Source organism: Triticum urartu, chromosome 3A (genome assembly GCF_056163025.1).
Source record: "Triticum urartu cultivar PI428250 chromosome 3A, HENAU_Tu73, whole genome shotgun sequence".
Classification (NCBI taxonomy): domain Eukaryota; kingdom Viridiplantae; phylum Streptophyta; class Magnoliopsida; order Poales; family Poaceae; genus Triticum; species Triticum urartu.
The window spans coordinates 76,769,116-76,788,644 of NC_141875.1; the positions used below are offsets into that span (position 1 = coordinate 76,769,116).

At 48.4% G+C, this 19,529-nt stretch overlaps 1 protein-coding gene across 1 annotated transcript; it reads right to left on the reverse strand.

The window, feature by feature from the left end:
* Positions 1–14,364: 14,364 nt before the first annotated feature.
* On the reverse strand, positions 14,365–17,486 carry LOC125542946 (acyl transferase 9). The gene is made up of 2 exons (XM_048706175.2): positions 16,969–17,486; positions 14,365–15,474 (listed from the first exon to the last, which is right to left on the reverse strand). Exons 1-2 carry the CDS (start codon positions 17,398–17,400, stop codon positions 14,647–14,649), a joined length of 1,260 nt encoding a protein of 419 aa, XP_048562132.2. The 5' UTR covers positions 17,401–17,486; the 3' UTR covers positions 14,365–14,646.
* Between the last annotated feature and the right edge of the window lie 2,043 nt (positions 17,487–19,529).

Consider the following 19,529-nt stretch of genomic DNA (forward strand, 5'->3'; position numbering starts at 1 on the left):
CATAAAAAACCTTCACGTTAAGTATCAGGAACTTGAAGATCGTCATGATACTCTCTCAACAACTCATGAAAAGCTTTCCTATGATTATATTCAAAGGAAGCAAGAACTTGAGAAATTGAGGGTGGCTCATGAAGATCTTCAAAAGGAAAATGAGTCACTTCGCGCTGAACAGATCAGTCCCGCTCAGGAAGGATTTGAACCGCCATGTCTTAAATGCATTGAGCGTGATAATGCTGCTTCTGTTGCTGAATGTTCCACTGCTACTACTGTTTCAATATCTTCAACTGTTGATATGGTAACTAACCCCTCTGCTGAGGATACCACTGCTATTGCTGATGAGAATGCTAGGTTGAAGACATTGCTTGAAACAGGGATGTACAAAAGTCTGAAAGGGCATCAGACATTATGTGATGTCCTTAAGAAGCAGATTCTGAACCGAAACCCTAGGAAAGAGGGTGTTGGGTTCGTAAGGAAAATTAATGCAGATGGGTCTTACTGGAAACCTGAGAAGTACCCCAAAACTACATGGGTTGCTGCAAAGGAACTTTCAGCAGATCCATCCAATTTATCTGGCTTCACTTGTGCTAACCCAATTATCATTGATGAATCCTTTGATGCAAACTATAAGCTGTTTAAGAATCAGAATGGTGAAGTGTTTGCCAGGTACATTGGTACTAACTGTAGGAATGGACCGCATATGAAGAAGATCTGGGTTCCGAAAACATGTCTGGAAAATCTTCCTGTGAATGTCTTCATGACACCTCACTTGAAGAAGACAAACCTCAGACCAAAGGCTTCATATGGTCCAAATGCTTCATACAAACAGGGGACTCACCTGAGTCGCACTAACGCAAATGTTTTGCAGGGGAACCATACTCAGGCATATGAATATGAGAGTGGTTCATCGAACCGTCATGTTCAAATGACCAAAAATTATTCTGCTTATTCCTATGAGTATTATTGTCCACCTGCTAGACTGTTTGCTAAGGTTTCAAAGCCAAAATTCTCAGATGCTGCACTTAGACTTATAGCTTCTAAGCCACCCTTGAAGATGTGGGTGGTTAAGAAAGCTTAACTCTCCTTTGCAGGGAAAGGTCTCCAGCACAAAAACAAAATCTTCTGATGCTATTGCTGGGGACCATAAAAATCTTGTGGGGCGCAAGATAAACTGCCCAAATGGCATCATTATGTACTTCGTTCCTGAATCGCATGCTACTCTCCCCATTAGTCCTAATTTGGATCTAAGCTTTCATAACCCACTGGTTCGTCAAATGTTTATGCTTCACAACACTCTTCGTGAAGCCTATCCCCCTAACTGCACTGTAGGGTACGATACCAGCAACTTCAAAGTCTTCAGAATGGATTATTGACAGTGGGTGTACAAATCACATGACTGGCAGAAGAAGCCTTCTTATGGACTCAACTTTACGTCCATCCGACAAGAGCCACATTACATTTGCTGACACTGGTAAAAGTAAGGTATTGAGTCTAGGTAGAGTTGCAATCTCAAAGGATCAACACATGGATAAAGTCATGCTTGTTGAATCCCTTGGCTTCAACTTAATGTCTGTCTCAATGCTTTGCGATTTGAATATGATTGTAATGTTTGGCAAATATCGCTGCCTGGTGCTAATGGAATCTGACAAATCTCTAGTGTTTGAAGGGTATAGGAAAGGTGATTTGTATGTGGTAGATTTCTCAGCAGGACCACAACTTGCAGTATGTCTTCTTGCAAAAGCTTCAGAATGCTGGCTTTGGCATCGAAGGCTTGGGCATGCTGGCATGAGGAACCTCCACACCCTTGCGAAGAAAAAGCGCGTCATAGGCATTGAAGGCGTCAAGTTCAAGAAAGATCACTTATGCGGTGCCTGTGAAGCAGGGAAGATGACAAGGGCAAAACATCCTTCGAAGACAATCATGACCACTACTCAACCCTTCGAACTGCTTCACATGGATCTTTTCGGTCCCACTCACTACTCAACTTTTACTACTTCTGCATGCCTCTATGGCTTCGTAATTGTTGATGATTATTCTAGATATACTTGGGTGCACATAATCCTTTACAAGACTGGAGTGCAGGATGTCTTCAGACACTTCGCAAATCGAGCTATGAACAATTTTGGCGCCAAGATAAAGCACATCAGAAGTGACAATGGCACTGAATTCAAAAACACTGGCCTTGATACATATCTGGACACCTTGGGCATCACACATGAATTCTCAGCTCCATACACGCCACAGCAGAATGGCGTCGTCGAACGCAAGAACAGAACACTCATTGAGATGGCCAGAACAATGCTAGATGAATACAAGACTCCAAGAAAATTCTGGACTGAAGCCATTGATACTGCATGTCATACAATCAATCGTGTTTATCTTCATAAGCTTCTGAACAAGACATCCTATGAACTCCTAACTGGCAAGAAGCCAAATGTCAGTTACTTCAGAGTATTTGGCGCAAAATGCTGGATCAAGGACCCACACCACACCTCAAAGTTTGCACCAAAAGCACATGAGGGCTTCATGCTTGGATATGGAAAGGATTCGCACTCCTACAGAGTCTTCAACCTCTACCACTACAAAGTGGTTGAAACAGTGGATGTGCGGTTTGATGAAACCAATGGATCACAAAGAGAGCAATTGCCAAATGTGCTAGATGAAGTTCCAGCAAATGAATCAATCAAGCTTATGGGAACTGGAGAAATTGTACCTTCTGAAGCTCAACCTGAAGAAGAACTTATCATCTCAGCACCTGATCCACATGAAGACAATGCTCAGCCTGAAGATATACCTTCAAATGACCACATAGATCAGCAAGAGCAAAGTCTTCGCCCCACACACCCTCGTGTTGCAAATGAAGTACAAATTGACAAAATAATGGACAGCATCAATGCACCTGGTCCACTCACTCGTTCAAGGGCAACTCAGCTAACAAACTTCTGTGGGCATTTCGCATTCGTCTCAATATCAGAACCCAAGAAAGTTGAAGAAGCCTTCATGGAACCTGAATGGATTCAAGCTATGCAAGAAGAGCTTCAACAGTTTGAGCTGAATAATGTATGGGAACTGGTCAAGCGTCCTGATCCACGGAAGCACAACATAATAGGCACCAAATGGATATACCGCAACAAGCAAGATGAGCATGGTCAAGTTGTCAGAAACAAAGCTCGTCTAGTTGCTCAAGGATATACTCAGGTGGAGGGCATTGACTTCGATGAAACATTTGCTCCTGTGGCTAGGCTTGAAGCCATACGCATACTGCTGGCCTATGCAAATCATCATAACATACTTCTCTATCAGATGGATGTGAAAAGTGCCTTTCTCAATGGCAAGATTGAAGAAGAAGTGTATGTTGCACAACCACCTGGCTTTGAAAATCCAAAATATCCTGATATGGTATACAAGCTCAACAAGGCACTGTATGGCCTCAAACAAGCCCCTAGGGCCTGGTATGATACACTCAAGTACTTTCTGAAAAGCAAAGGCTTCATACCTAGTTCCCTGGATCCCACTCTTTTCACGAAGACATATGATGGTGAACTGTTTGTGTGCCAAATATATGTGGATGACATTATCTTCGGCTGCACCAATCAGAAGTATAGTGAAGAGTTTGGATATATGATGCAAGAGCAATATCAGATGTCCATGATGGGGGAGCTGAAGTTCTTTCTCGGTCTTCAAATACGGCAACAACGCAACGGCATCTTCATATCTCAAGAGAAATATCTTAAAGAGTGCCTGAAGAAGTTCGGTATGCAAGACTGCAAAGGCTTCACAACACCAATGCCAGCCAAGCATCATCTGGGTCCCGACGACAATGGTAAAGAGTTCGATCAAAAGGTATACCGCTCCATGATTGGGTCTTTGCTTTATTTATGTGCATCTAGGCCAGATATCATGCTTAGTGTTTGCATGTGTGCTCGATTTCAAGCGACACCAAAGGAGTCGCATCACTTAGCTGTGAAGCGAATTCTTCGATATTTGGCTCACACCCCAACTCTAGGATTATGGTATCCAAAGGGCTCAGAGTTTGATTTAGTTGGATTTTCGGATGCTGATTATGCTGGTGACAAAGTTGATCGCAAGTCTACATCAGGCACATGTCACTTTCTGGGACGATCACTTGTATGTTGGTCTTCAAAGAAGCAGAACTGTGTATCACTCTCCACTGCTGAATCTGAATACATTGCTGCTGGATCTTGCTGTGCTCAGCTTCTGTGGATGAAGCAAACACTCAAGGTTATGGCATTCATCTGAAGCAAGTGCCACTTTACTTCGACAACGAAAGCGCCATCAAGATTGCCAACAACCCAGTTCAGCACTCGAAGACAAAGCACATTGAAATTCGTCATCACTTTCTCAGAGATCATGTTGTGAAGGAAGACATTGATATCATACACGTCAACACTGAAGAACAATTGGCAGATATCTTCACAAATCCCTTGGATGAGAAGAGATTTTGCAAGTTACGGTGTGAGCTAAATATCTTGGAATCCTCAAATGTCCTGTGATCAGGCACACATCCTAACACTTAAGCATATTGATGACTTAGATGTGCAACACACGAAGTAGCGTATATCTTCAAACAATGAAGACATACATTCTAAGTGTGAATACATTAATGTGGAATTTGACTTCGGAGCGCCACGATAATTGTGCGCCATGTCTGGGTCTAATACTTCCTATACGGTGGGTAACGCCACCACCAAACGTTCCATTTTGAAGCATTTCTCTCATGGCGTTACCTCTCAATGTCTTCACAATTGGTTTGGTTTCATTCTCAATATGTCTTCATGATTATCTTCACTGCGTTGATTATATGGATATATATATGTACTGATGTTCTGTCCTCTACAGCATTCACTTATAGCTATGTCTTCTTGGTTGAATCTTTTGAACTAAGTGAATGTGATCGGACCCTAACCTCTCTATGCTTTCTATCTCAAACTCTATCTCTCCAAGTCATATGCATTCTGTTGAAACTGTCGAATGTCTTCACAGTGTCCTTGTCGGCCGAAGACATTGAGACAACCATAAAAGTCCGTTTTTAATGCTCATTCCTCCACATAAGATCCGGAGAAGCAGGAACGACCGTCCGACAATTTAGGCGTGCGTGGGACACGGAACAAATCCCAATCTTCCTCTAACTGGCCACGCGTGCCTCAAATGCGAACCGCCAGGGGTACCTGCATAATAACGCTGTGCCGCCTCTATCCCTATAAATACACGATTCACTGCGGTCATTATCTCCTTCTTCCACCCTCGCACGAACCCTAGCGCCACCGCTAGCACTCGACGACGCCGGCGACGAAGCGCTTCACTGCCGCAACCTCTCCGACGCCGTTTTCACGCCGACAGCGGACATCGCTCTCTCCGCCGTCGCCGTAGGTGTCTTCCGTCGCCAAGTTAGGGCATGGAGGATCGAACTGCTCGGCCTCAACTCTCACTTCGTCTAGCAGTTCCAAGTGTGGTAAATAAAACCTCTTTTTACAGCTTCTTTTGATCCTACAGTTCAGTCACTTTCTGCCATAAGAAGTTTCTCTTCACACCAGTTAAATCTCTCGCTGCATCTCATAACATGCCTAGTATATTCACTTGTGCTTCATAAAGTAGTTAGATTCCTCACTTGTACTGATCCATGGGTTCGTACAAATCTGGAACCAACTTCTTATCTATAAGTGAATGTCTTCGCATAATGAGGTCAATGTCTTCTAAACCGATTTATCTTCAAAATCTTCTGAGAATGCATATGACCTCTTCCCCTTCCCTCGCACCTTAATGCTGTCACAGGTACATGTCCGTGGGAGAATCCTTTGGTTCTCATAGTCTGCATTCATTTGCAGAGTACTTGCAGCATCACATCAACTCGCCTGAAGCCAGTTCTTGCAAAAGGAAGCCTTTGAAGCCTTTGAACATCTTGAAGCCTTCCAAGTTATTCATGGCTTCAGAAACAGCTGCAAGGAAGGGAGGCAGACAGCGACGTGGTGAAACGTCCAAAGATCTGCCTGATGAATTGGCAGAGATGTACAAAACTGATCCTGAAGAAAGCTATGGTCAGCGCAAGACACGAATCCAATGGATTCGAAGATATTGGGCAGAGCAATGGTTCCACTACCGCTTCATCACTCAGGAATATGTGGAGAAGTGCGCCATCAAGAGACCGTGGGGAGATGTATTATACAAAAATCTCGTACCCAAGTCCAGAGACGAAGCCATTGCTCAAGGCTTCTATCCATGCATGGTGAGAGGACCACAGCCAGCTGAGGCACATCCGTCATCACTTCTCTGGTGTCGCGATGATAATCTCTTCAAGCGCAACTTTCAGTTTGCACAACAGTCAGCAAAGATAAACAAGAAGAAATTTGGGCTTGACTTCAACCCTGGTCCCTCCTCACCAAGGGCGGATGGCACACGCAACGCCGATCCCAATATCATCGGGCCGTATGCCAATCTTGCAGGCCTCATCACTCGCATCCTAGTCCAAGGGACTGCTGTGAATGACCCTCCAGCAGATACTGAGTCAGATGACGCCCCTGCTGCTCCGAAGCCAAAGCAGAAGAAGCCAAAAGCACCAAAAGCTTCAAAGCCAGCCGCTTCTCCCAAGATCGCAAGAGTGAAGCCTTTAGCAACTGCACCTCCTGAAGCCAGTGTGCAGTCAGAAGGCTTATCACGAGTGTCCAAGCCCCAAGAAGCCAAGAAGCCTCAGTCACACACAGGCAAAGAGCTCACAGCTGCTGACATTCTGCGCTGCGAAGCCATTGATCTCTCAAGCGATGAAGATCTTGGAGATGATGCTCTTGAGCAGCTCATCAAGAGCAAGGAGGAGGCCGAAATCTTCAACAATCTGCCTCTGTTTGATGTCGCCATCATTCACAACTTCATCGATGAATGGTTTGACACACCAGACATAAGCTTCAATGATCTGCAGCTACCCATAGGCCTCAGCGTTGCCTTTCAAGGTGCAATTGCTTCAGAACTTGCAATAGCCCAGCGAATTGTAGAACTGAAGCAGAAAATTGATCATGAAAAGGCTCAGTTCAAGAAGCACGTGGCCAAGCTCAGTGTGCAAGAAGTGAAAAACTTCAAGATCATGTTGCACGAGCTGAAAGAGAACTTCCTGAAGACGCGCGCCGAAGCTCAAGGCTCGCGAGAACGCATGAAGACTTTGGCTGAACGCTGCGTGCAAGCCTACAATGAGGCAGAAAAGCGCAAGGCACTTGGGCGTCCCGGCATTGACCCCAGGATGGCCGCGAAGAAGAAAAAGAAGGCGGCTGTGCCCGAACCTGTAGCGCCAAGGTCAGAACCTGATGCTCCGATTGTCTTCCCCGCTGCAACGACTGGCTCGAAGCCAAAGAGTCGATCAACCGCCTCACAGCACAAGAAGACACGGACTGCAGAGGCTAAAGCTAAGAAGAGAAAACATTCTGAAGCCTCTCCTTCTGAACCCATCATCAAGAAGCGCAAGACCAAGAAATCTCGGGCTGCTCCCACAGAGCCCCTGATAGTTGAACCACTCTGCGTCCGCTATCCTGACGCAGACCGTCAGTTGACAGTGCATGAGCCTGCTTACATAGAGGCTCCGCACGCTGAAGACATTCTAGCAGCCAACCCCAATGCTGCTGAAGACATTAGTCCCCAAGACAATGTGCAAGGTGATGCAGCCCTTCCTCAGCTTGAGACAAGCGAACAGATCAGTATTGGTCGTCCATTGACACCAATCACACAAAATGCATCGTGGGCAGATCGCCCACAGGAGGAAGATGAGCCCCAACCCACTGCAACTCCACCAGCGCCTACATTCCATAGGCTTCGCAAAGGGCCAAGGGCTCAGGCTGCTGAAGACATTCCGGCTGCATCAGCCGAAGAGCAAGCAGAAATACCACAAGCTCCAACTCCCCCGCACCAACAAGAAGCAGTTCTCAAGGAGAACGTGCCTGAAGCTGGAAATGTTGAGGCTGCCACAAACAACGCCGAAGCAAATGTGGAGCCCTCCCCAACAACAGCTTCAGAAGACACCGAAGCTACTGCTCCTGAACATTCTGTGCCTGAGTCTGCTGCCGGACCACAATTCAACTATCATATTGCGCACAGGCCCCAGGTCCAGAAGCCGATCCCACGACTACCAAGGTTCCCAGGTCCTGCATCAGCTCCTGGTTCCTTCAACATCAACGGCTTCAGGGCAGATAACACGTTTTTTGACCGCTCCAAGAACCCTTATTCAAGGGAACGGATTGTATCAGATAGGTTCTGGAGCCATCAACAGCGCAGCTATTATTCATGCATCCTCTACAACCAAGGCCGCATCTTTCCTCACAAGCGCCTTGAGGTTGAAGCTGTTGCTGGTCTGCCTGGTCTGGAAGAAGCACTGGATTGCTTCAAGCAAATGGGTTTGCTGCCATTTATCACTGACGAAGAGCACTGGAACAAAGAGCTTCTGCTCCAGTTCTATGCCACCTTGCATATCAAAGGCTATAACAGAGATCCGAAGACATGGATCCTGGAGTGGATGACAGGAAATATCCATCATGAAGCCAATGCTTTCGATCTAATTGAGCTTACCGGACTTCCCACTCCTGGCGAATTCTTTGAAGAAGGGTGCCAACTCCATGTTGAAGCAATTGAGAGCATATTTCAGCGTCCTGAGCCAGATATGAGTCAGATGCTCTCAATGATGAAGCCATTTCCTCCAAATGCACCCTATCCAACTAAGTTCTTCGTTGAAGACTTAGAGTACCTGCCCAGAACAATATATCACATCATAAGGCGGACTCTCTGCCAATCAAGGGACACTCTCGATATGCAACGATTGATGGTGCCATGAAGACTCTCATCTTCTGCATTCTTCACGGCAAATGCTTCAATACACAGGATCTCTTCATCCGACAATTTGCAGCGTCTGCTTCAGAACTGTTTGGATTAAAATTTTATGCTCCTTGGGTTATGAGGCTGATCAAGCTTCACTCTGCAATCTCCTATCAACCCTCAGCCCGCAATCATAGGATATTTTTGCCAGATATGGACACATCTGCTGAAGCCATATATCCAGAGCCGGCCAAGCAACCACTAAGTCTTCAGAATGCAGAACACCAGAGATTCACTCAAAATATTGAAGGTGTTGAAGCTCTCTCCCGAGTGTATCCAATGGCTGGCACCACACGTGCCCCTGCATCAACTGAAGCCACCAACAGCACAGCTGCAAAAAGACCCAAGAAGCGCGCTCGTACACTCAATGACAGAGAGCTTCTTGTGGCTCTTCACCAAAAGCAAGATAGGCATCACGACTGGCTCAAGAGGCAGATGAGAAGCATCATGCAAGAAGTCAATCGCATCAGAAATCTGGCAACCAAGAATGCATTTGTCACACACGAGACCTGTCGCCGCACTTGGAAGGGCCTCACTATGATGTACCCTGAAGCTGAACTGCATGAGGATGGCTTCACAGAGCATTTCAAATTTGACTCCACGCCTCCAAGAAGAGTGGTGATGCGCAGCACACCATCACTTGAAGAGTCAGAGTTCTCTTCTTCTGCTGCCACCGTGTCTGCCCGGATTATTGAAGAAGAAGACGACGCGACATCATCTCCACCTGCTTCAACGCGCGTCGAATCTGCACCAAGCTCGTCTGCACCGCCGCCAAACAACTCCACCGACCCTGCTACGCCTGGGAACGCGTAGAAACCTCTATGTCTTCAAACCTTTTTGGTCATCACTGACAAAAGGGGGAGAAGCATATGATGGTTATAGTCTTCAAGCGGGTCACTATGGGCGGGTGCCTTCATATTTTGCTACATTTTGCTTCGTGCTTACAACTCCCGTTTTTTGCTACATTTGCTTCATTGAGTTGTAACACTTAGTCTTGATGGTCGTCTGCTACCTGTTTGTCACTCCGTTTTGCGAAGATAAATTCCGCACTCATCTCATTCTGCAGACGTCCATTTTCCATTATGCATGTCATTATCTTCATATACTTTCACATGCATAGTGGATTGTCATAAGTTGAAGTGGATCTCCACAAGTACATCCTGCCATGTGCATTTGCATTCAAGAAGCAAATTACTTATATGCACATCTTCAGGGGGAGCCCTTGCAACTTATGAAGACAATTCTTTTACAATTTCACAAATTATGTTTCCCGTTGAAAACTTCAACTAGTTTGTCATCAATCACCAAAAAGGGGGAGATTGTAAGTGCATCTAGTGCCACCTCTAGTTGGTTTTGGAGTATTGACGACAAACCTAGTTGAGGGACTAATGTGTTTGTGAGAATTGCAGGAAAACACAGGTAGAAGTCCCTCATTGATTCGGTTTTACTACCAAAGATGACCCCTAAAAATGTACGAAGACATTGAAGACAATGGTGGTTTATGAAGATATTCATATTGAAGACAATGACATGAGAAGACTCCCTATGAAGCTTTTGGAACTCGAAGACCTAGATCCTTCGTAGTTTTATTTCATTCATGTTGTGTCATAGGAACCACCGTACTGTTAAGTGGGTCGAAGAGAACCAGTCAGAATGACTGAAGTGATGCCTAATTCAAATCCTATGTCTTCGAGCGAAGACTTCAAGAGAAAATCTTATCCAGAGTCAGACAAGTCAGCTTTACTTGTAGCCCAAGTAAAGTTGTCGTGTGAGTTCAAAATTCGACCGTTGGTACACGTGTCAGTTCCTTAGTGACCCAGGGTCATTTCGGACAGATTAGGTCGGGTTGCCAAGTGGCTATAAATAGTCCACCCCCACAACCATAAACGGTTGGCTGCTCAGATTTCAGTGCACGGCTTTTGTCGTTTGAGAGCAACCCACCTCGAAGCCTTTGAAAGAAAAATTCCTAGTGAGGAGAAAAGCCCTAACCACCCAGAGCCAGAGTAAATTGGGCATCACTTAAGTCTTCGTGTCTGTGTGATTTGAAGACTTATTACACTTGAGGACTGTGCATCCTCCAGACGGTTAGGCGTCGCGTTCTGAGCATCCAAGAGAAATTGTGGATTGTCAGTGAACGAAGTCTGTGAAGGTTTGGGAGTCTACCTTGAAGACTTACCTGAGTGATTGGGCGAGGTCTGTGTGACCTTAGCTCAAGGAGAAAACGGTGAGGACTGGGTGTCTTGGACTAAGTGTCCTTGACTGGGTGTCCGGGACTGTGTGTCCTTTGGTTTAAATACCTAGCCGCTCCAACCAGACGTACAGTTGTCACAGCAACTGGAACTGGTCCAACAAATCATTGTCTTCAACGTGTCACTGGTTTCATCTTCACTTCTTCTCGCTTACAGTTATTCATTGTGAAGCCATTGCATGCTTGCTTTATCTTTTGTCTTCACAACATGAATGCATGATCTGTTTGGCTTCATAACTTCTTCCTACCTGATCCTTATTACACTGAAGCTGTTTGTCATTGCGCTTTCACTCTATTGAATACATGACCATGGCTGGCCTAGTGTAATCTAACTTCCGCTGCATAGTAATAGGCATGATCTTCACTGTTTGTCTTCACAACTCTCACGTTTTGAAGACTTTCATAAAAATCGCCTATTCACCCCCCCCCCTCTAGTCGATATAACGCACTTTCAGTTACCTCGTCAGACGATGCCCAGTCCAGGCCCTTGTTGAGCCAGGATGCCAGCCGCATTGGGGTCCGGACTTGAACTCCGCAGGAGCAGCCCATGTGGAGTCACGGGGCTCTGTGACATAGAACCACCCCTGCTGCCATCCCTTCACGGTCTCCACGAAGGTGCCCTGGGGCCAAGTGACGTTGGGAAGTTTGCTCACCATAGCGCCACCGCAATCCGCCCTGCTGGCTATCCACCACTTTTGGCTTCACATTGAAGACCTTGAGTCATAGGCCGAAGTGGGGGGAAATGCGAAGGAATGCCTCGCATACGACGATAAACGCCGAAATGTTGAGGAAAGAATTTGGGGCTAGATCATGGAAATCTAGCCCGTAGTAAAACATGAGGCCGCGGACGAAAGGATGAAGGGGAAACCCCAGTCCGTGAAGACAATGAGGGATAAACACTACCCTCTCGCCGGGCTTTAGAGTGGGGATGATCTGCTTTTTGGCTGGAAGCCGGTGGGCGATCTCCTTGGCCAGGTACCCCGCTTCCCGGAGTTCCTTGATGTTTTTCTCCGTGACGGAGGAAGCCATCCACTTGCCCTGCGCTCCGGATCCGGACATGGCTGGAGTACTTTCTAGGAACGAAGAGGATTGAAGCTTGGGCGCTGGAGCTTGAGGGCGGATGGGCTAAGGAAGGGGAAGGCGTGGGGTAAAAAGGGGGAATCTTATCTCCTTATAAAGGCAGTGAATATCATGTGTCCCCCATGAGTCTTAAAGCTCGCCTATTTCCAAGGGGTCGTGCGAAATGGCACGGTTAGTTTTCCCAAACCCGTATTGATGAAAATCCCGTAATAAGGGGGCACGATCTCTGCTTTGACAAGACGTGACGTCGGTGGTTGCGTCTCGAAACGCGAAACAGGAGGCCAAAAAATGGTTTGAAGTAACAAAATGGCCGGACGCAATGTTTCACCAGTGAAATCTTCAGAAGACAGAGCTTATCTGTATTCTGCCCTTGTAATTCAGAGGTATGACTATTGTACAGAGCCAAATATAGTACTGACGATCAACTGATTTGAAGTGTTCGGAGGAGGAACCCGCCTTGCAACGTCGAAGACAATCTGCGCGCCGGCCACATCGTCATTGAAGACTGGTTCAGGGGCTACTGAGGGAGTCTAGGATTATGGGATCCTCGGGCATCCGGGCTAAGTGATATGGGTCGGACTAATGGGCCGTGGAGATACAAGACGAAAGACTTTCCCCGTGTTCGGATGGAACTCTCCTTAGCGTGGAAGGCAAGCTTAGCGTGCGGATATGAAGATTTCTTTCTCTGTAAATCGACTCTGTACAAACCCTATTCCCCTCCGGTGTCTATATAAACTAGAGGGTTTAGTCCATAGAGGCAATCACAATCATAATCATATAGGCTAGACATGTAGGGTTTAGCCATTACGATCTCGTGATAGATCAACTATTGTAACCCCTATACTCATCAAAGTCAATCAAGTAGGAAGTAGGGTATTACCTCCATCAAGAGGGCCCAAACCTGGGTAAACATCGTGTCCCCTGTCTCCTATTACCATCGATCTTTAGACGCACAGTTCGGGACCCCCTACCCGAGATCTGCCGGTTTTGCCACCGACAGTCGGTACCATTTGTTGTATTCGGGACAATTGTTGTATTGAATTATTAGTTTTATTCAGTGATTTGAATTGTTATTGTCATTTGGATTCATAATATTCACATTTTATGTTTTTTAAATTCATAATTTTGTGTAATATATGAGATATGTGTCAAATTCAGAAGAAGAAAAAACACGCGTTTTGCGGGCTCGCACGGGTTACGGCCGAACAAACCCCGCATATCGGAACCATAAAAAAGAATATTTACACTTCTAATGCATCATAAATTTCAATAGATATAAAATGAAAAAAAAATCACTAGACGAGCTGCAGGAGCAATACACAGGGGAGAATGGCAGATGATACCATCACTTAGATGCTTCCGTGATAAATTCAGCATGAATAGTGTCGATAAAGAAAACAACATGAAAAGTGTGAAAAGCTACACTATTCACAACAGGTTTGTCTTTTTTGCTTCTCAATGTGTATATCAAATTTGGATCTGGATTTTTTAGGGTTTGTAGACACATGTGTTGCAAACATTCATATATTTTTTGGAATTTTTGGAATGATTTAAATTTGATTTTTTTCGAATTTGGTATCACGTGATATTCTCCCCATTCCCCAATACACATGCCTGATGCATCGGTGCACGCATCCTAAATTTCAATAGATGAAAAAATGAAAAAGAATTTTCTAGACAAGCTGCGGGAGCGGTACACGGATAGTGGTCCGCTTGCTTAATTAAATCCAGAGTCCCCAGACAAGCTGCGGGAGCAGTACACCACAGGGATATACGTCCGCTTGCTTAAATCTAGTGAGATTTCAGAGAGCTGCGCTCACACGGTGCACCATGTGAGGCTTGCAAATTCTGGTTGCCCCGTTCATCTACGGTTACAGGCTAGCGCCACCAAGCCCGGCGATGATGAGGCCGGTTGAAGCCCTATTTAAAGCGATCAAAGTTCTTCTCGTCTGGCCATGTGGGACTAAACGAAACCCAGCCTTGACGCGTGCCCGCGGTGACCCATAAAACCGACACATCTTAATCGGGCTTCTTGTGCTGTGGGCTTTAGTGTTTCCCTATGGCCCGCAGAGACGAAGCCCACCATACACGACTCAAAATATATTTTTTTCTAAAAGCGCCATGCCTCTGGTCCCTCTTGAGTTTTGCAACCATACAAGCCATCATCAATCAAGTAACCAAATGCAGGTATGTATCATTTTTATTGTCTCGTATCAAATGATTAAAAAATCGAATTGGCTGTCTACATTCTAAGAATGGTAACGTACTGCTCAAGATGGATGTAGAAACAAAGTAAGTAAATACAACGAAAACAGGTACAAATACAACAACATCAGCAACAATATATCAACCAAACAGCCGCATCAGCAGAGCTCCACGATGCTTCCATCCCCACCCCCCTGCATGCATGCATGCATGCCAAGGTTCTCTTAGCAAAGCAAAGCGAAGGAGCTCGCTCATGGCAGGTCCTCCTTCATGCCGCGGGCGAACTCCTCCGAGTGCTCCTTGGTGACGCAGCTGGCGAGCATCCGGGTGCCGTCCAGCGGCAGCGGCGCCTTGAGGATGACGACGGAGGCGATGAAGTCGTTGTTCACGAGCGGGCCGGCGAACATGGGCGGGCCGAAGCCGTAGTCCACGTCGGAGAACCCCAGCTTGCTCCAGTCGGAGACGTAGATGGACTCGTAGTCGAAGCTCATCTGGAAGGGATCCTGCCGCGTCTCCTCCTTGGCAAACTGGAAGAACTCCACCGCCATCCGCTGCTTTGCCTCCCGGATCATGTCGATCACCTCCATCACCGACGACTCCAGCACCTTCTTGCTTCTCCCGGACATCTTCACGGGGAAGATGGAGTTGCCGTAGTACCCGGCGTCCAGCTTCAGCAGGTGGCGCACGCTGGCGAAGAAGCAGAGCTTCACCGTGGCGTCCGGCTCCAGGTTCAGCGCCCGGGTGCGGCACTGCCACAGCTTCGCCGTCAGCACGTCGAAGCCGGAGCAGAACTTGCCGCTGTGCGCCTTGTACTGCGTCTTGAGCCCGTCGATGTAGCCCGTGGGGAAGTCGAGCACGATGTAGTCCAGCGCCAGCACGGGGAGCTCCGGGAGCGGGCCAGGCTTGATGCTCGGGTTGGGGAACTTCTCCCTGTCCCACACCGGCTTCACCGACGGCTCCGGGAGCCCCCGCGCCATGTCGCCCACCGCCTTGATGAACTGCGCCGCGCCCATGCCGTCCGCGGACGCGTGGTTGAACCGCAGGCCCATCACGAACCCGCCGCAGGTGAACTTCGTGATCTGGAACCATGTAAATAATAAGTTTGAATGTCAGCTCTGGATTTGTTGTAGTGCCAAACCAACATCCTGTAGATGCTCCCATAATTCCAGTAGGCTGTCCTCGTCGAAAAATATGAGTTGGCAATCATGACGGAATTCGGCACTTTCTGCCGAGCCATGCATATCAAGGTACGGGCGACAGGGATGCACGAACAAAACACCAAGAGAGATTGGGCGAAAATTGCTGCAATCTGATCATCGTGCTCGACGAAGATCGGTCCTCTCCAACAACCTCACTGACCATATTCGAGAAAAACAACCTCACTGACCTGCACCAGTCGGTGGGCAACAAAAGCAGAGGAGTGGATGGGCTCTCGGACGAAAAACCCTTGGCTTCGAAGCAACACACACATTCAGACAGACACCACCTGTCTGGCAAGGACAACACCTACACCTACAGGCACATCGGCATATTCTGGCAGTACATCTCTGTCTGTGACCGCATAATAATTAAGCTGCGAGGCTGAAACTAATCCTGATTAAGACAACTGCTTGGGGGGGGGGGGGGGGGGGGGGGGGGTGCTCGCCAACAAGTCCGATTCAGTACGCCTAGAGAGGTCAAACAAAATTCGGCAGCTCCGGCCTCGTCCCATGGCGGTCACTTTCAGCCCCGGAATGATCGGAATGATGGACGGAATCCTCCCCTACGTACGCGAGTGCGGTTCTACCTAATCACTGCCCACCACCGTAGCACGCCACGTAATCGCCTGAGGTCGAAGCAAAGTCGTGCTTGGTGGCACGTACCGTCGCAGGCAGCGGCGGCATTACGCACACGCAACCCGCAACAGAACAAAAGTGCAGTGACGCAGTGGCGCCGCGAGGGAGGCACCCCGTGGCCGCGCTCGGCCGCCTCGCCTGAAACGCCGGGATTTCGCGATCTCGCCTCGCCGACCGCCGCCGGCGTCCGGCATTCTTATCGGAGTACTCAACCTAGTCGATGGCGTCACAGCAACGGCTCAGCTAACCCTGTCCTAAGGACGAAAGTGGCAAGCCTGCCGTTGCCAATCACGGCAGTATGCCTCACACTTCACAGGCACACACCACGAGCTCTCGGCTTCACCACTCCGGGTAACTCCGGCCACGTCAACTCCGGGTAGCCGTTAATTGCTCCGTGCGAGGTCGTAATCACCTTTACGAAGACCGATGATGGGTGACGCCGGTGGGGGCCGCGTGACAGCCTCCCCGACCGACACCGTCAACCAATCGTCTCCACTCGCCACTACCTACCCACGACGCGTCGAAGGGGAAAATGGGAGAAGCTTCCCACGACGACGCCATCCATCCACCCATCAGCTTTTGACTTATCGCCTCTGCTCCCCAGATCTACCCCCGCGCGCGCGGATCTAGCTCTCTCTCCTCACGCGACCGGATCAACGATGCTACGGCGAGCGATTTAGCTTAAGAATCACGGCGGCCGGCCAGCCGCCGGCGTGGTCGGTGGGAGCATGTGCATACCTGCATCATCATGATGGTGTTGTGGGGCTCGACGCCCCAGAGGTCGGCGGCGGGGTAGGGGACGAGGTCCTCCTTGGGGAGCAGCAGGGGGCGCTCCAGGAACCGCACGTCCTCCAGGCTGCACTCGGCCACGGCCTCCGCGAAGTAGACGCCGTCGGCGGTGCAGCGGATGGCGGGGCACCCCTTCTCCGGCTGCTCCACGATGCGGCCCGCCAGCGGGTAGAAGAAGGCGAGCGCCTTGCCCAGCGCCTCGCGGATCACGGCGGGGGCCGCGTCGGCGCCGGACCGGAAGATGTGCATCGACTCCACCAGGCCCCGGTGGGTCGGGTACCGGTCCACCCACGCCAGCGGCAGCGTGTGGTCGGGCGTCTCCGACGCCGGCTTCACCGCGCCCTCCGAGATCCGCGTCACCTTGAAGCTCGACGACGCCATGGCCGCTCCCGCTCGGCTCTGCTCTGCTATGCTCTGGGCTTCTGTGAGGCGTGTGTGTGGAGTCTTTGGGACGAGGCTCTGGAGCTTGAGCTGGTTCCTTAAATGGAGTTTGGTTTGGTGCTCGCTCGGCAGTGGGTCGAGGGTGTGTGGGGCCCGGCGAGGGAGGTGGGTGTGGGGTCGTGGAAGAGCGTTGGACACTTGGACTATTTGCGGTGTACCGTGGGCGCCTTCAACGGCCGAGATCGGCTGTCCGGGCGGGGTGTTTGACGTACAGGTTTCGATAGCCGTTCAAACGCACGTGCATGGCGGCCGTTCATACTTCTATAAGATCACTTTTTACAACATTATGATAGTATCAAAAATTATCTTATATTTTGGGGCGGAGGAATAGCATTTTGTTTAGCAATTTTTTCTTAAACTGTTAGATCGATAAGTGGGTTTAAACGGGCTTAAATGGCGCGCCGTTTACCTCCTACGTGGATGTCTATCTAGATCGGGGTGGTCTCTTGTTGATATGCTTATTACGATTGCTAATCTTCATCTCATGCGGCGATCTACTTGTTCCTTTACAAGTCTTTGCAGGTAGTTCGATGGTCCGATTTCTTGATGTTGTCCCGCATTCGTGTGAATTACAATGGTGCGGCAACGATATATTCAGTCACAGCTTCGATGATAATTTGGAGGCATATAGTTGTACTCACGATCTGTCCCTAATTAGTGTTGTTTCCACGTCGATGAGTTCACTTGCCCTATATTTGGTTATGTCCAATGTTGTGTTGATCTAATATTTTTTATCAAAAAAATATGTCTAGATTTAATTTCTAAAAAGAAAAGGGTCTGGAGCGACCCGGTCACTCCCGCGTGATGAAGAAAGCACACAACATGTCTCTAGCAGCTCCCTGATCTCCTCGCCTAATTTTGTTCTCCCCAATTTCAAGTCACACTTGCCTATCTTTTGGGAAAGTGACGATCCCCTTGGTCCTCCCTCGAATCACGCATGGAAACCAACCAGTGCTTTGAAACATCTTCGTCTCGCCGCCATGATGTCTGAGTAGATCCCTCTCTTGACACCCACATGTTCATTTGGCAGACTCGACTCACTGTTGTCAGGATCCGACCATCACGGGCTTACCAACATCGAATCCAATGGTCCTGGGAGCTCATCGTAGCAAGAATCTAGAAATATGTGTGACTGTATGACGTTGCCCCTTTCACCGCTAAGCAAGAGAAATGAATGGGAAAAGTGTGTGTCATGGAAGAAGAAGAAGAAGAAGAAGGTCCAAGGAGTTGCACTGCTATGACTACCGCTGAGGCGACAACGACCGTGGTTGTCACTGATAGTTATCTCTTGTCAACCCTCCCTGAGGGAGTCCTGGATTAGGGGGTGTCCGGATGGCCGGACTATACCTTCAGCCGGACTCCTGGACTATGAAGATACAAGATTGAAGACTTCGTCCCGTGTCCGGAAGGGACTTTCCTTGGCGTGGAAGGCAAGCTTGGCGATACGGATATGCAGATCTCCTACCATTCTAACCGACTTTGTGTAACCCTAACCCTCTCCGGTGTCTATATAAACCGGAGGGTTTTTAGTCCATAGGACAATATACACAACAACAATCATACCATAGGCTAGCTTCTAGGGTTTAGCCTCTCCGATCTCGTGGTAGATCTACTCTTGTACTACTCATATCATCAATATCAATCAAGCATGACGTAGGGTTTTACCTCCATCGAGAGGGCCCGAACCTGGGTAAAACTTCGTGTCCCTTGCCTCCTGTTACCATCCGGCCTAGACGCACAGTTCGGGATCCCCTACCCGAGATCCGCCGGTTTTGACACCGACATTGGTGCTTTCATTGAGAGTTCCTCTGTGTCATCGTCGTCAGGCTTGACGGCTCCTACGATCATCAATGGCGATGCAGTCCAGGGTGAGACCTTCCTCCTCGGACAGATCTTCGTCTTCGGCGGCTTCACATTGTGGGACAATTCACTTGGCCATCTGGAGCAGATCGAAAGCTATGCCCCTGGCCGTCAGGTCAGATTTGGAAGCTTAAACTACACGGCTGACATCCGCGGGGACTTGATCTTCGACGGATTCGAGCCACTGCCGAGCGCGCCGCACTGTCACG

What these genes read in the sequence shown, in the direction of transcription:
- LOC125542946 (XM_048706175.2), bottom strand. Translation starts at nt 17,400, where the DNA reads ATGGCGTCGTCGAGCTTCAAGGTGACGCGGATCTCGGAGGGCGCGGTG. An exon ending in ACACCATCATGATGATGCAG is followed by an intron (nt 15,475 to 16,968) that starts GTATGCACATGC and finishes ACATGGTTCCAG; the next exon opens with ATCACGAAGTTCACCTGCGG.